This window comes from Pecten maximus, chromosome 15, assembly GCF_902652985.1.
Source record: "Pecten maximus chromosome 15, xPecMax1.1, whole genome shotgun sequence".
Lineage (NCBI taxonomy): Eukaryota > Metazoa > Mollusca > Bivalvia > Pectinida > Pectinidae > Pecten > Pecten maximus.
This window is the reverse complement of record NC_047029.1, coordinates 21,761,797-21,778,628: the sequence shown is the minus strand read 5'-3', so window position 1 is coordinate 21,778,628 and position 16,832 is coordinate 21,761,797. Positions and strand designations below refer to the sequence as shown.

The 16,832-nt window shown below is 35.9% G+C and overlaps 2 protein-coding genes across 3 annotated transcripts; one reads left to right on the top strand and one right to left on the bottom strand.

Moving 5' to 3' along the window:
- Positions 1 to 6,947, top strand: LOC117344001. Its single transcript, XM_033906594.1, has 7 exons — positions 1 to 343; positions 1,636 to 1,732; positions 2,196 to 2,332; positions 4,896 to 4,986; positions 5,568 to 5,668; positions 5,855 to 5,981; positions 6,571 to 6,947. The coding sequence occupies exons 1-7, from the start codon at positions 165 to 167 to the stop codon at positions 6,628 to 6,630; spliced, it is 792 nt and encodes a 263-aa protein (XP_033762485.1). The 5' UTR covers positions 1 to 164; the 3' UTR covers positions 6,631 to 6,947.
- Positions 6,948 to 7,711: 764 nt separating this feature from the next.
- On the bottom strand, positions 7,712 to 15,008 carry LOC117344000. Of its 2 annotated transcripts, none has more exons than XM_033906592.1 (5): positions 14,797 to 15,008; positions 11,250 to 11,379; positions 9,934 to 10,040; positions 9,064 to 9,236; positions 7,712 to 8,468 (listed from the first exon to the last, which is right to left on the bottom strand). In XM_033906592.1, the coding sequence occupies exons 1-5, from the start codon at positions 14,912 to 14,914 to the stop codon at positions 8,193 to 8,195; spliced, it is 804 nt and encodes a 267-aa protein (XP_033762483.1). In that variant the 5' UTR covers positions 14,915 to 15,008; the 3' UTR covers positions 7,712 to 8,192. The 2 variants fall into 2 exon arrangements, with proteins under 2 accessions (XP_033762483.1, XP_033762484.1); XM_033906593.1 differs by lacking the exon at positions 11,250 to 11,379 and adding an exon at positions 11,793 to 11,898 and having other exon boundaries at positions 14,797 to 15,006.
- Positions 15,009 to 16,832: the final 1,824 nt, after the last annotated feature.

Here is a 16,832-nt window from a genome sequence, read left to right as displayed (position 1 = left end):
AGTGTGTATAGGTGTGGGTCGTACTTAAATATCTGATTATATCGATAACACATCATATGACACCGCAGTGTAGTGTGTAAGAAATAGTTTAATGATGTATAAAAATTCGTGAAAGATATTAATCGTGATCTTTCTAAAAAAAAAAAAAACTTTTATTTTACAAAATGTCTGGATTAACTTTCGTGGACATTTGTTGTTTTACACTGTTTTCGCTGCTGTTGTTGGAGAGTGACATCGTCTCTGCTTTCGATTGCGTGAAGACAGGACCATGCCAGTGTCAGTTAAACGATGGGACGGTCATTGATCTATCTCCTCTGTCCAGCAGTGATGTCAATAATCCTAAGTAAGTGTTAGCACATTGTCTATGAAGAATACTATCTAGTTCAATTTCACGGTGCCAATAATTAGTGGTTATTCATATCGTAACTAGTGACGCGTGGGAATTGATTTTCGCGCAATCACGCCCTGTCAGCTTTAAACAGTAAATATTTCCATACATATGTTTGTACAATGTATATAAATATCCGCTGTGTATTTATTCTCACTCAATATTTTAAGAGATTTGATACACTAGTACTCATCAAATCTGTCGAAAATGTTGTAAATTTCTCTACAAAGACATACATTGTAATTTGTACTATAAACTGTTTTCGGTACTTCCCTGTAGTCACTTTCGGAAACTACGAATACCAATAGACTTATTAGAAATGGCACTTTTTCGTGTACAGGCGTCATTTGTAATGTGTCCGGATCCTATTTTAAAAAGTATAGCACATCTGCCACTATTGCACTACTCGCATATATGTAAGCCCAGTGTTATGTCCCTTGACCGATATATAATCAGAATCTATATTTGTTATAGTTTGGTTTAAAGGTCTGTCCAAGTGTTGTTAGTATACCGTGTCTAGGTGTGTCATTTCAGTATGATGACACTACAACAAAGTCCATCCATGCCCTGGAGGTAAGACGTGAGAATAGTATCTATTGGCACATTACATGATTACTAAGAGGCATCGAAATTTGGGATCTTATTATTTCCCTTCTTTCTTAATGGCTCTCTTGACAATGTCTAACTTCTGGCTTTTAATTTAGTGCTCAGCCCAGTGAGAGGCCTCTGATTTATACCTCCTGGCCAGGACATTCCCAGCTTAGTACTCAGTATTTTCGAAATGGCATGACATTTTCAGTATAATGTGACCTTGTGTGCTGTCTTAAAACTGTTGTCAGTTCCTTGTTATCACAAGAAGACAAACACCAACATACCGCGGCCTTCCACAATACTAGCACGCAAACCCATGCATCTTACGCACAGGGGAGACCTCTTTAAATGTGCAAATGTGTTGATAGGACGTTAAACAATACAAAACCACACTGTATTAGCGTCCATAATTGCCCCTCATTAGTCATGACTCATAAAGGATGAAAATCCACAATATCAAAACACTCACCTACCCATTTACAATGTCTCGCTAGACACCCGAATTTGTTTAAATTCTCGGTGATGTTTAAGGACCTGAACAAAACGAACAAACGTCTTTACTGTTACTGAGATTAGTGTATAGAGGATCATATTCTATTATAGAAATGCCTGGATATACTTGTTTCCTTATGAGTTATTCTACGTCCAATTTTCAGATTCATGGACCTACCTGGACCTACTACAACTGATCTGTATTCATGGAATCCCTGTGCAGACTTCTCGGAAGGACCAGATAATTGTCAAAACGTAGCGGTATGAAAAACATTGTACATTTTGTTCTGGTGTAGTTCTTAATATGAATATAAAACGTACAAAACACATTCTACATCGATATAAAAACGAATTATTCAAATTCTATAAACAAATATTCTATTAATGACGAGATATATATCATCGTTTGACAAAAATATAGCATTAGAAGAAAACAACCATAACCCTAATGATATCACAACCTTCTGTTAAATTCTGATACTTATTGTTTAAACTAAACTAATTTCATTAATTTTGAATTTGCTTTTGCCTTGTTAACGATCACAGTGTCCTATATTTTCGACTGAAAACAGTTTAATACTTGAATAATGGGAACTACTTTAGTAGTATGATAGAACAATAGAGGAAACAAAACAATGAAAATTACTGAATCAATCAGTAAAGCTGGACTTGCATGCTCACTTAAATGTTTATGACCTTCACGTAACTACATATATTTCCGCAGGTTTGTAATATCCACCAAAACTTACCAGACGCCTCTTACTTCAGTCTCGGAACTACTGACTCGGTAACATATACCACCGATGATATTGGAGCGGTGACAATATCATACCAATATTCACAAAGTGGCGCAGCACAACGGTAAGTGTGGATGATGTAACTTTCTATAATTAAGATAGCGATCCCTTTTTTGGTTTGGACATAATTTAAATTATAACTCAAAATCGATAAAACGGGGACAAACTGTAACCAAAAATATAAATTTATACAGAAATGAAAACAAAAAAGGAGAATCAGACCATGCGTTCCGATGGAGTAAGCGTCTTCTGCTTCATCGACGACATCCGCCATACAAATCTAGGTCACGACGACACCCGCCATACAAATATAGGTCACGACGACACACACCATATAAATATATCTGTCAAATCTGGTTTAAGACACATTCTTAAAGTGAGAACTAATTTTGATATTAATTACTGAATGCTAGGCTTTTTTTTTGCTGCACAGTCAAGGTTTGTGCTACCAAGCATGTCCTTAACTCATGAATAGTTGTATTTGTAAATTAAAATCATCGATATCCCAACTTTACAAGATTACAACATCAGGGGTTAAGGTTTATTTTGATTTCCCGCCATCCCATCATCATTTTCCAAATTCCTAGAAAGACGAAACATCTGCATGATGAAGTTTGACATTAAAATTTTGTATACACCGTATCCTTACGACATAAAATGTCCTATTTGAAGAGTGAAGTCTATTTGTTGTAGTTGCTGTAAAATCTTATTTCACTGGATTGTACAAAAGACATACAATGTACATTACTTTAAGTATAACACTTTAAAGGTAAGTGTTGTGCTAATGATATGATGATGCTCAATGGTATTGACGGTAGCTTGTATAAGGAATATTAATTAATTTGTAAGTCTTGGGTAAGTTATATGCCTTGCCTTACCGTAATACTTTATCTAAAATCATTCGAATATTTAAGAAGGTAGGATATGAAGTTGATGCATACAGAATGTTATGAAAAATATGGGCCAACACCAAGCTGAGTAAGGCGATGCAATAACATACGTATTCCATTAATTATCGATCGATGAATAAAAAGTTATTCTAGTGTACTTTTGACCGATAACAAACGGAAATAATGTCATGTCATCTTGTCGAGGTCAATTATGTCCACACAGGTAGCGTAGTACTAAATAACTCGGATACGTACATGTACAACGGTGATAACACAGCTTGTAAGGTAGGTATCTGTACACATCAGCGCTATAGGTCAATACTTTTGTTACTCATGTGGTATAAAATCTAGGTCTATATCCTAAATTATCTATATCTCCGTGACTGGTTCATATAGTTGTCCCTTTAATCGACCAGTTTAATCGCATGACTACCATTGATTTCTGTGGCCGCGTTGGCCAAGTGGTTAAGGTGTCCCGACACTTTATCACTAGCCCTCTACCTCTTGGTTGCGAGTTCGAAACCCACGTCGGGCAGTTGCCTGGTACTGACCGTAGGTCGGTGGTTTCTCCACCTATAAAACCAGGCACGTCCTTGAATGACCCTGGTTGTTAATAGGGCGTAAAACAAAACAAACCAAACATTGATTTCATTTCCATTGAGTAATAAAATGATGCATTTTGGCAGACAAGGTTATTATTCGTCAAATATAGACGATATAAAATCGACCTATAGAATCATATCCAATTGACTCTCAGATTAGTTACCCTTAAGCTTAACAACTCAACAGAATATATCTTAGAAATACATTACCGCTGATGTGTAGCTTGCGGTTTCCTGTCGTGATGTTTGCCTTTAACAGTGACTTCCCTGTTTCCTACTTTGAGGATCTGACATTATCTTATATACTATACAAAGAAGATATTATAAAATTCCCAGGTAAATTAATTTATATTTTGTTTACAATGTTATTAAAACATCATTCTCCGTTCGGACTAAACCCACGTGGCAGAAGGTCATAAAATTATATTCACAAAACTGTTACATGGGTGATTTATCAACGCAATATTAACATTCACTTTCATTTAATAAATACATCAATTTGGATTATTAAAAAATAGAAGACAATACCAACTTATTGAAGATTGAGAGCCAACTTCAGAATATGCAATGAACCATTGACAAGTAAACACATTTTAATGGAACGCATTGATCTATAACAAACAACATAAAGATTCTTAACAGCTCAACAAGTTTTAAACTTCTTAAACTGTTAACACATAAAACACTTTAAAGTATACAAAAACTTAAGGTCTCTACCACAAGGTTTAATAACCACAGCCACATTTGTCATTTTAAAGTATATATGTGGTGTACCAATACATATTTACAAATATTTGCGCGTTTAGTTTTTGTTTCATTTCATACCTATTCTACTCACCATTTTTGGGCCTTACTGACCTCTTTTCGGTGCAACAATAACTTGGTTATAAGGGTATGATATTGTTTGTCTGTTATGAGTAAAGTGTAGATATAAACTCAGAATTTCAGAAAAGCTTATATCCGTCAATCAACACTGCTTGTTACATTTTAATTATATTGCATTGGAGAAATAGTAGATCACAGCCATGCTTTCGTCAACCGTGGTGCATTATTAATATATCACCTTCTCCTCCCGTTTATAAAACAGATAATTTCATTGCCATTTTCCATTTATATATACTTATTTCTCTTACAGCAACTCACATATCCTATTGTCATGTGACCAATCCCAGGAAGGAACATTTACAGCTCAAGGGCCATTACCAGACCCTACCAGTCCCGATTATGTAAGTAATACTACTCATAATGATTAAGTAAGCCCTTGTTGCTGTGTGGACGTTAACAACCTAAACAGAAAAATAAAACAGAAATCTAGTTGAAAGAAATACGAACGTTGTACACAACGAATGTATCCCCTAAAGATTCTTAGGTAACCATACTGTGCTGACTGCTGAGTTTTTCGCGCCAAGCAGTATTTGAAACTATCTGTATCAAAGGACATGTGACCAATATTGAGAATGTATACAATTCCATTATATAATGGTTCAGATTAACTGTGACTGTTTAGACCCAATCAGATACAACATATTATTAATCTTTTTCGTTTTTGCTTTAATGGATAAACTGAACGGCATCATTAAACTTATGATGAAAGTATTGTAACTGAGCTAACTTCCTGTAGGATAGGTTGAAATAAAACACCCTTGCGTATTGCTAAATGCTAATAAAATTGGTTACCGTTAGGAAATCCATAGTTATAAATGAAATCGAAAGTGAATCTATCCTAAATAAGGTCAATATTACTATTCTATCATTCCTGTTTTGATTTAAAATAAAGGTTCCCGATGGCTTTCTTTTTCATGTATAGTACTTTGCACTGACAAGTAAATATGCTTGTGCAAGTAAGCCTGGTGGTGGTGGCGGCGGCGGCAGCGGTGGGGTGTCTGCCGGAACCATCATATGCATTGGGTAAGTTTCAATACCTTTTTTCTTGGCTAGAAATATACTGCTTATTAATAAAATGATTTTTTTGAAAAGTTTTTTTCGGAAACAAAAGACAATATTACATTTAATTACTTTTAAGAAATTTAAATATATTGACGCAAGAGGAACAATGAAGAAGATTGACGTTGTTGTTTGTTGTTTCCATTTCAGTGTTTTCGCCATAGCCATTGTATATGTGACTGTCGGTATCTCAATCAACGTTTTCTATAGAAAGCATATCGGTGTAGAAAGACTTCCCAATGTCACGTTCTGGATGGCGATACCAGGCCTTATCCGAGTAAGAAAGACATAACTTATTACTGTCATTGCTGTTTCGGAAATTTTAAAACAATGACTTTCGAAATTCGAGCTGATTAACAGCTTTAATACATTTACTGAGTAGCAGAACGCAAGAGTGTACACTACATACATGTACTATTGAATTTGAAGGAAGAAAACTTTTTATTTTGATGTTTTTGTGCATCGTCAAATGAATATTTGAAATAGCAAGATTCAGCTTAGTAACTATCTTACGGACATATCTATTCGATGATTTCAGAAATGTGCTTATGTGTTAGCGTAAAAACACCTTTTTTTTTTTATAAATAAGGCGGTTGTCTCCTTCATTTCATGTAAATGTATCGTGGATCACTCTGTGCCTTCAAGTTTCTTTTGTTTTGAAATTCAATTCCGATTATTTCTTATTCAATCTGAAGATTCCGTCAGAATTTTAGAAAAAAAATACCGATAATGAATTTATGATTTTGCTGTATGTATAATAGTAAGTTTTTAACTTTTAACGTCGATACACACATTTTAGCATCTTAACATATATTATCAAATGATTTATCTTTCTTAAATAATGAAAAATGCATGATTATTTTCAGGATGGTTGTAAATTCATACTCACATGCGGAAGGAAATCGACGGTTTATGATAAAATATAGCAATTCCACATACAATATATGAAAGTGAAATTGTGAATAGAGCTTACGTTCTCAAAATTAATCATGAACATGTTGTTCATCAACACAAAATCAATAATACCGGTCTGAGAACCTCATCCCTCTTCTTGCTGAACGTGAGAAGTATATGTGAACCACATAATGCCTGGATTCCGTCCTCTCAGAAACTTGGATTCTTCAATGGACCAGTTCACCATTAGTGTGTATTTTGAATGAAGTTTGTGGACTTTCAATGATGGAAAATATTCTTTGAATGAATGACAGATGAAATTGTTTAAATATATATTGGTCATAATTGATTTGCTTTTTTTGTTTTTATCTTCTTCCAAAAACGTGACTGTCATCTTAAACTCCGATGGCTCGTGCCTAATGCGCGTGCTGAATATGTCATAGCAAAAATACAATAATTGTCAGTTACACACTGGAATTTGGTTTTGAACTTTAAACTAGTTATGTATTTAATAACAAATTCGTGAGCTGTCCTTGTTTTCAACTGCACTTGTCAATGTATGAGCAATGTCAACTGAATATAGGCAGTTTACAATACAATGACGAGAGGAATACCGTGTTAATAAAAAACAAATATGAGGAAATTAGCGAAAAGCTAACTTAATCTTTTATGTATGTAACTACCCGTCGTTCAGTTGTTTTCTTCACATTTTCAATAAGTACTTTCTATTTGTCACACATCTGATACAGATTATCTAATTTCACTCTTGTTTGGACACACGATACATTATTCCTATACCTGTTTGTTGGGTTTATCTCCCCGTAAACAGTCAGGGTAATTCTCGGGCGGAGACTCCTTGCAGTAGTTTGTGAATACTTCACATAACAACATACGTATTGCCCATAGATATCATGAGTAATCAGGGTAAAGTGCCCTGCCCAAGGACATGACCACGACAGCACAGACCGGCCCGTTTCTCAGCTTCCCGAGAAACACAAACCGCCACCTGAGATCACGTGACCACCGCTCTAACCGACTGAGCTATCACAGCGCCCTCTTGGACAAACTTCCATACGAACCAAGCCAATATTGGCATAGAAATAACACAATAAGTGTATTATCAAAATTTAATGTATAGATTGTGAAATTCAACAAAATAACACTATTTCACAAAGTATATACTATATGACATATTAAATACATTCGATATAGATCGCTGAGGTTGTTTTACATTGAACAATCGAGGTATAGATGTTTGTTTAATGTAACATACTACAACCTTTGTATTATTAAGTTGTGAGTTCATCCCTGAAATGTTACATAGATAACGGGATACACGGCCGATTGATAAAGTCAATTTATCTATGACACAGATTTGACCTCGACAGGTGATAAATCCAGTATTCAAAATCCACCTTTGATTTTTTGGAAGTATTATTTCACCATCCGCTTTATAGCACTATCACTTTTCCCGTAGTAAATGCATTTGAAATAATCACACTTTATGTGAACTATACATAGAGTCCATACACGTAATGTCCAAGATATTTCAGTCACAAATAAAACAATAATTGTTCATTTCGTGTATTGCACATCACCAGATAAAAGGTAGAAGTTTTGGTGTAGACTTGAGGTATTCCAGGTAGGCCGGATCTGAGCCGTACTTCTTCATGGCCGAACGCTGTTGCAGGGGAATGCCACTGACGTTAGTGAGGAGGTACGTCACGAAGATCGGTGACAGTACACCCACGTGTTCCCAGCCTTTGAGGACGGAGGATGAGGATAGGTATAGCCCCAGCCACATCATTATTTCCCCCAGGTAATTCGGGTACTGGACCATACGCCAAAGGCCTTGGTTTATAAAAGTGTTCTGCAACAACATATATGGTAAAATTGCTGGTGCGGTTTTTACATGATAGGTCATAAATGTATGGAACCATCCAACAGAATTTTTAGCATGTTAACCTCTTTTCGGCGGCCCAATATTATTTTGAAAATTAAGGTTATAGGTAGCCCGAGTTTCCTCTGGCCCTGTCACCATGTCTGGTGTAGGGTCCATACATAGGTGACAGGGCCAGAGGAAACTCGGGCTAGGCTATAGACACTATTAACATTTCTATCTAATTTTGTCTTTGGTAAGGTTTGGACTTACATTAGAAATTTACAAATTAATGCTCTACAAGAAAAAAATAATTAAAGTCACTATTGCATGTTTCAAAATGTCAAATAATCATGTTTATAAACGAAGAGCTTCTCTATAGAAACGCAGAAAAGGTATCTTTTTAATCCTAATTTTAAACTAGATGTAACATAATCATTCTGGTCAATATGGAAATTATATTATGCTTCGAACTTACCGTCAATGGAACCATTTGCATTTCGGTTCCCATTTCTATAGAATATTTAACGCCTTTCTACTAAAATCCCTGAATAAAGATCTGCTTATTTCTATGACATTTACTCACATGGTTATCGGGGTTACTTCTAAACCTGGATTTCTGATAATCGGCAATAGTCTCCAACAGGAAGCCAGTGGCCCATAGGCCGTACCCTACATAGTCTCGTCGTGTTAGAGGCTTGTCCTCCTTCTTGTTATTGAGGATAAGTGTAGGTAGGAGGGTGGCGAGTACCCATACACCTACAAACAACAAAGACTAAACATGTTCAGGTCAATCTTATTTGGAGTCACGGAGGTATTGCACCGTGTTTTTAAAGGCACATATTCGCTCGATCTCTGTGTAAACGAATCAACCGAAAATAAAATTGAAACTAAAGACAAATATAAGATAGCTTGTCGTTTTTGCCACGGCATATTCCATGATAGTCGTGGTAGGACGGCGCATTGCTATTTAAGAAATGTCAACATTTCCCATGACTAAACACTATATATCGAGTTTCAAATTATGATATGGACATTATGACCAATAGGCCATAAGCAATGGTAAAGAATATTATGTCCATGTTAGCGCTCAAACTACAGATGCTGTGACTCTTAGCAGTAAATTTTACCATCAGACATAATAGAATACAAAAATATGACCTTTTGACCTTTTATTCTCTATATATAGCTAATGCTGAAATGGAGGTTGAGTTAACAGGAACACGTGTTAAACGCTGAAAATTTGTCAATTACAATAAAGAAACGTTCAAATATTTATTTTGATGTTGTTTAAGCTATGAAGCGTCTTTGCATCAACTTAAGAGTACATTTCTGGAATATTGCACTATACTGGTGGTAGGCCCTTAACAAGGAGCTACTATGAGATAATATTTTCATATTACAATATAACAATATTTTGATAACACTACCATGTTTGACTAAGCGATGCCCCTACCTTGTATGGTCCAGTAGACAAAGAAAGTACTGGGCTTATTTCTAACTTTGTTAAAACGACGATCCTGTCCTTCTTTCAGAATCCTTGTGAACAGAAACAATCCTAACCTGAAACCAAACAGTTAACACATTGTAAGTAAAATGTACATAATTGACATATGTTCATAAAACAGTTCTCGGCCGATTATCAAACTGATATGTAAGGAATTGTTTTGGTGACAGTACTTAAATCTAACTACCAAACAATCTGTTACGTATCTAAAACTGACACGTGCGATGTATATACTTTTGTTTTCGGCTGAAAGAAAAACCCTAGACCAGAGGTTATTTTCTTCATACAAATTAGGAATATAATTCTCAGACATTTGATGTCTACAACATTGAAAAAAAGGAGTCCATGATCGATCCGTTTTGGGGGCAAATGACACACACAAACAAAAAAAAACACCAAAAAAACGTAAGAATAGTTCACGTAAGCTTCGGGTGTCTATATTGGTGGTCCTTTTCGGCACCGTCATCTTGCCTGCATAATAACTTGGATTTGGCGGTTATAGTTTTTATTTTAAGGTCCCCATATCAGTCAATATCTAACAAATACTGCATTCACCGATGATGGAGTCGTACGAGGGTCATTTTCTGCATTTTAATATTTCAGGCCCCATCTGATTTATATTTTTCTTCTGTGTGTGTTTCAATGATCCTAGACAGACTGAAGAGCTGACTGATGCAGTTTTACACACGTGTATTAAACTATTTATTTTATATATTTTTATAGTGCTGCTGAGTAAGCTCTTCTGGTGGATTTTAGACCCCAAGGTTTACCCCGAAAACCATGTTTACACTCTTACCGAGTGTTCAGATTTGTTCCAAAATGTAAACATCAATTTCTTCAAAACTCAATACTTTTAAAGTAATTTGATATCTAAACCTTAGACGGTTGAGTTAATATGTAGGATTAACGAATATCCTCTTCTGCATATAAATACGTGTTAAAAACATTCCGTTTTTAATCTCTACGTTATAGCCACAGTATCACTGACGAATCCCAGAAAAAAAGTTTCTAAAAGATATAAATTGTCAATTAGCAGATTTCCCCCTAAATCATCCTCTTATGCTAGCTACATTGTATTTGGCAATTACACAATGACTATTCGATATCTTATGATGCTTTTCAATGCACGCACCAGGAATAACGCATCCTCTCACAGTCCTTCAGTATTTTAACAAACGATTTCTGTTTTTTTACTGGAATTATTATTTTCTTGCCTTTCATAGTGTAGAAGGAGGGGGGTTAACTCGTTAAGGCACCATACACACCTAAAGCCCCATGTGGCGGCCAACCACGACACGACACGCTGTCGTTTGTAGTAGGTTTTGTTCCATTTCAGAGACAGCAGAGCGAGGTACAGTATGGTGCCAGAGCCTATAGGAGCCTCTACCAAGAACGCTGGATAAATCAAACGAAATGATAATTGTCTTTTTTAAAACAAAGCTATGCTCTTTTATTACGTAGTCATATATATGTACCTATATTCCTGTTCATCTGAGCTGGTACCTGTAATTTTAAATGACAAGTTAATTATTCATTTCTTAAAGCGACTATAACAATAGATTCCAAAATAATGAACGACAATTTCTCCTAAAAACAGTGAAAAAGACTTGACATGATATAAATATAGCATCCACGAGCATGTACATGTATGGTCCAAACTTTTCGGGAGTAAATCAATGTTTTCTTCTTTCGATGTTAGCAAACAATGCCACGCCATAAAGCGAAATGGAGACAATGTAATATTTCAAAATGCGAGTTTTACCGTTACAGTCGCTTTAAGGCATTGGTCAAACTTGACCGGTACACACCTGGCTGACCAAGTCATGACCATGCCGGTATTGATCTTCTGCCGGGTAAAATATGTGTTGTTCCATCGCAGACTCTGTAGTGCCAGGTAGAAAAATGTGCTTGATCCTGTAAACAATCAGTTTTCTACAGTAATGAAATGTATTGATAAAAATATTATCTTCGTTTAAAGATACTACATCGCCGACGGTGTATACACTGGTTATTTGAAAAAGAATAAAATGATATACGAGTTGTAGAGAGACATTTTACAAAAAAAAAAAAATAAATCAAGATGCATATTAAACATAGTGTCGAAGTAAAACAGAAAATCTTCTTAAGGATACAATTCATTTTCTTTATCAAACTTAAAATTTAAAGCTGAAACTTGGAGGTTGATAATAACTTTCGATATTGCAGAAACAAATACCTGCGACATCATATCTGTTTAGTGAAAGATGCATCAGTGTTTTAAAGCGTTAAAAGGGGCATTCCTTTGTTCAAATAAAGTTTAGAGGTCGTCAAAATTAAATTTACTGGAAAATACGTATTTTTTCCAGGTAGTAAAAGTTATAATCTTTATATTAATAATTACTCTCAAGATAAACCGAATTCTTAATTCGACCCGAAGTATCACTAATTACCGCATTTCGGCGTTAATTTCATTACATGTAGGTACAGACACTCATATAATCATCGTTCGGACATATATTTCATCAACAGAAATTGTGCAATTTTCTTATGTCCAAACGAAGTAATGCCCCTTTAAAACTGTGATGGGATGATAAGAATAACATCGGGTACAACAAATTATTGTTTTATTGTAGTGGAGCACGTTCCTTGTGTTTCAATTTGATATCATTATGACCCTGAGGTACAAAACTTTATTATAATACCTACTGACAGAGACATATATACAGAGAGATAAGTAACATCGCTATTTCCCCGTACACGTAGTGGCTCCCTTTATTCGTGACCACTCAAGCATATCCCTTATCGAGAGCGTCCTGTCTCCTATCAAACCAAGCGAGCGCAGGTAAATCGGGCTTTGCGCACGTGTGTATCGATGTATTGGAACTTATTCGACATGTTCTGGTTAATCCGCCATTACGTCAGACCAAAACATCGTCATTTTAAATACACACAGAAAGCACATCGTTTTATTATTTGCCACTACAAAAGTTACCACATTAACCAAAAACTATCATACTTATGGGATATAGTCTTATTGATCATGCACATTGTTGTCATTTATCCGTATTTTCGAAAATCCATTGGGTCCTATTCGACATGTCCAAGTTTGTAATTAGCCGCCATTACGTCAGACCAAAACATCGTCAATTTTAAACGCACACAAAAAGCACATCGTTTTATTTTGGCCACTACAAAAGTTACCACATTAACCAAAAACTATCATACTTATGGGATATAGTCTTATTGATCATGCACATTGTTGCCATTTATCCGTATTTTCTAAAATCCATTGGGTCTTATCGACATGTCCAAGTTTTGTAATTAAGCAGCCATTACGTCCGACCAAAACATCGTCAATTTTAACGCACACAAAAAGCACATCGTTTTATCTAGGCCACTACAAAAGTTACCACATTAACCAAAAACAATCATACTTATGGAATGTGGTCTTGATTATCATGCACATTGTTGTCATTTATCCGTATTCTCGAAAACCCCATAGGGACTTTCCGAAAATTGGAGATTCCCGCCGATCTTTCCTGCGTTGTGCTTGACTTTCATACTCAAAATACAAACACTTGGACAGCAAATTGTGATATATTTCATATTGATGACACTTCTGCACTTTGATATTGATAAAATTAACGCACATAATTGGATCTTGGTGATGATTTTAAATAGAAATTATCGATAATTATTTGTCTGGTTTTCAAGTTTTCTCCAATATGGCGTCTAGCGAGGACTGAACCGAGCGACCGCAAAGGATTGTGGGAAGGTCAGGGGCCACTATGTAAACACAAGGGCAAATAGAGAGCTGCCAATCTCTCTGTATATATGTCTCTGCTACTGAATACTAATTTTGGATACATCCTTATGTAACTATCAAACCTGGTATTCTGTGTTCTGTGGTTATCTTAAACTTTTAATTTGAACACTTATATTAATACAATGAACAGAAAAGACAATGCGTAGGAAACAGGAAAATGAGTCACAGACATGTCAACATAAACTATGAAAGCATGGATCAGTTTCCTGTAAGTGATATCGGTATACATGTATAGTGATTCCACAAAAAGCATCCAAAAACATTACTAGTGTTAATATACAGTTTCATTACAAAGGATCATACAAATTTTCATGATCACCGAAAACTTATATGATAATAATGATATACATGCACATGTAGACAATACATGTCCTTGAACGTTGACCATGTATCTCACAACCTGGTTTGTCAACCACGATATCAGAAAAACAAATCAAGCATCCTATAGCATACATCGCCGGATACACACTGTCGATTGCACTACATACGCCACAAGTACGTACAGCTACTTACATACACGTGTACGTGTACCTACAGCTACTTACATACACGTGTACGTGTACCTACAGCTACTTACATACACGTGTACGTATACCTACAGTTACTTACATACACGTGTACGTGTACCTACAGCAAACACCTGTACGTGTACGTGTACCTACAGCAAACTTCCGATTGACTTAAGAAAAACGACTTTGTATATGTTTTGATAAGCAAACCAAAATGATAAATAAACAAACTTGATTTTCTTGTTCTGATCTGAGAGTAGAACCGCCTTGTATCCGATAATGACACTATACATGTAGGTACGTACATCTAGATTATTAGATATATACGCGATGTGTCTGGTTATAACTAAATTGGGAAAGGGAGATGTTTCCACACGCGTCCTCCTCACACACACACGAAATGAAACCACGGAGCTTAACTAGGACGATATTAAGTAATAAAACTACCCATAAGACGATCTCCTTGTGTTCAGGTAAACAAACCCCATATATATATACCTGCTAGGTCATAAAACTTCTCCGTCTGAAGCACGGCGGCCACCGCCCAGCACGCCCATTGAATGCCGAAATCTACCGCTGCAGCCTTGGCGAGAGAGTTCCCCATGTCGAAGATCATAACATTAAAGACAAGGCGATAAAGGCTAGCGGTCAAAGGTTACCCTACCGGTCTACATGTGTGTGCACCCTATCGTGTGTTGTGTAACAATGTAAACTTCCGGTTTGCCGGACTTAATTTGTATTAGAGTTATCTCTCTTTGTACACATTCGTTACTTACTCACACGCTTTGAATTAAGGGATATGACACAAAACGGATGAACCGATTGTCATAATAATTTACATCAGTTATCTTTGCGCCAGTACTTGTTTTGTTGCAAAAAAATACAACGGTTTCTATGCAAATTTTCTAAGTACCTAGGTGTTTTTTTTTACAAAATAAGAATGAAAAACAGGTGTCACAGTTATCTATTAATGGTTGTGGTTACAAGGAGAATCCTATTTTAAACGAGAAACTTTCCTGCAAGTAGGAATTTTATATTGGGGATCAGTTTTCCCCACCAAATATTGAAATTTGAACATTAAAAAAATAACAAAAATAATAAATAATAAAACAATTATGAATGAAATCAAGTAACCCCCCTTTTTTGCATTGATAAATTGGTATACATTATGGAAGAGACTCAGGGTTGGTACCACAGGCGCTTGCATAGAAAATTAAATTTTAAACATTTTTTGGGATATGACAGTGGTATGTGTAATGTGGAAAGTCTAAGGTTGGCAACTCCGCTATGGGCGAAACGACACCCCGCCTCACTTCAATCGACTAAAAACACATTTATTCAAACTGACACGGCGCATACTATATACTACCGCCATCTAGAAACATTTATATTTAACCTACCGTGTCACTCAATACGAATTGTTACATCCAAAACACAATAATCCGTGAAAACATCGCTGAATTCCTCCTTCAGGACATAATTTTTCAAACTGTCCCCTCAGCCTGTCCAGATTCCTCATTTACGTACGGGGTTGAAAGGTCATGCGCGTATATTACATGTATCGGCTGTCTCCAGGTGCACTTTTTAGGGTCATCTCGGCGTTCTTTGATTTACACATGCATGTACAGGTCATCGTATGTGAGATCACGGATTATATTCAAATACAATGTTAATAGGGAACATACACTCGAAAGATTACCTAATACGTCTGGGAATATCATCAAACAAGAACTATTAAAGTTTATTCCATTATAAATATCATCAATTAATTATGTAAACTTAGGCAATACGTAATCGAATTCTGTAGATATCTCCATGGGCCCTAATTTTTTCTCTCTCAAAAAAAAAACAACGACTTGATTTTCTGCGCCGTAACACGCATAGTTGATCTAGGAAAATTATTGTCCTTATGTACATATGATACACGTCCTTAGTAAAGAAGCTTGCATATGAATTATTAATAACAAAAAATAATAATAAACAAATAAAAGCAAATTATGACCGGGGTCTGTGTACTGTAAAAACGACAAGGGAAACAACTCCGCCACGAGCGAAACGACAAAACACATTTATTCAAACTGTTACGGTGCATACTATATACTAGGGTAGACAAGAAATATCCATCAAAACACAATAATCCGTGGGAAAATGGCGAATTCCTCCTTCAGGACACCATTTCGCAAACGGTTCCCTCAGCCTGTCCTTTATAAATTCGTATTGAGTAACACGGTAGGTTAAAGATGAATGTTTCTTGATGTCGGTCGTTTATACATGTAGATCTAGTATGCACCGGAACAGTTTGAATTAATGTTGTTTTTTTTTTGTCGATTGAAGTGATTGAGTGAGATGGGGTGCCTTTTCGCTCGTGGCGGAGTTGCCATCATTGTCGTTTTCACAGTACACAGACCCCTGCCATATCATTTTTATATGCAAGCTCCTGTGGTCCTCAGCACGTGTACTTCCTCAGTCAGAATATGCACGCTCATCATGGGATTCCTACCAGAGGAATAACATCACAGTACAAAGGAGAGCAG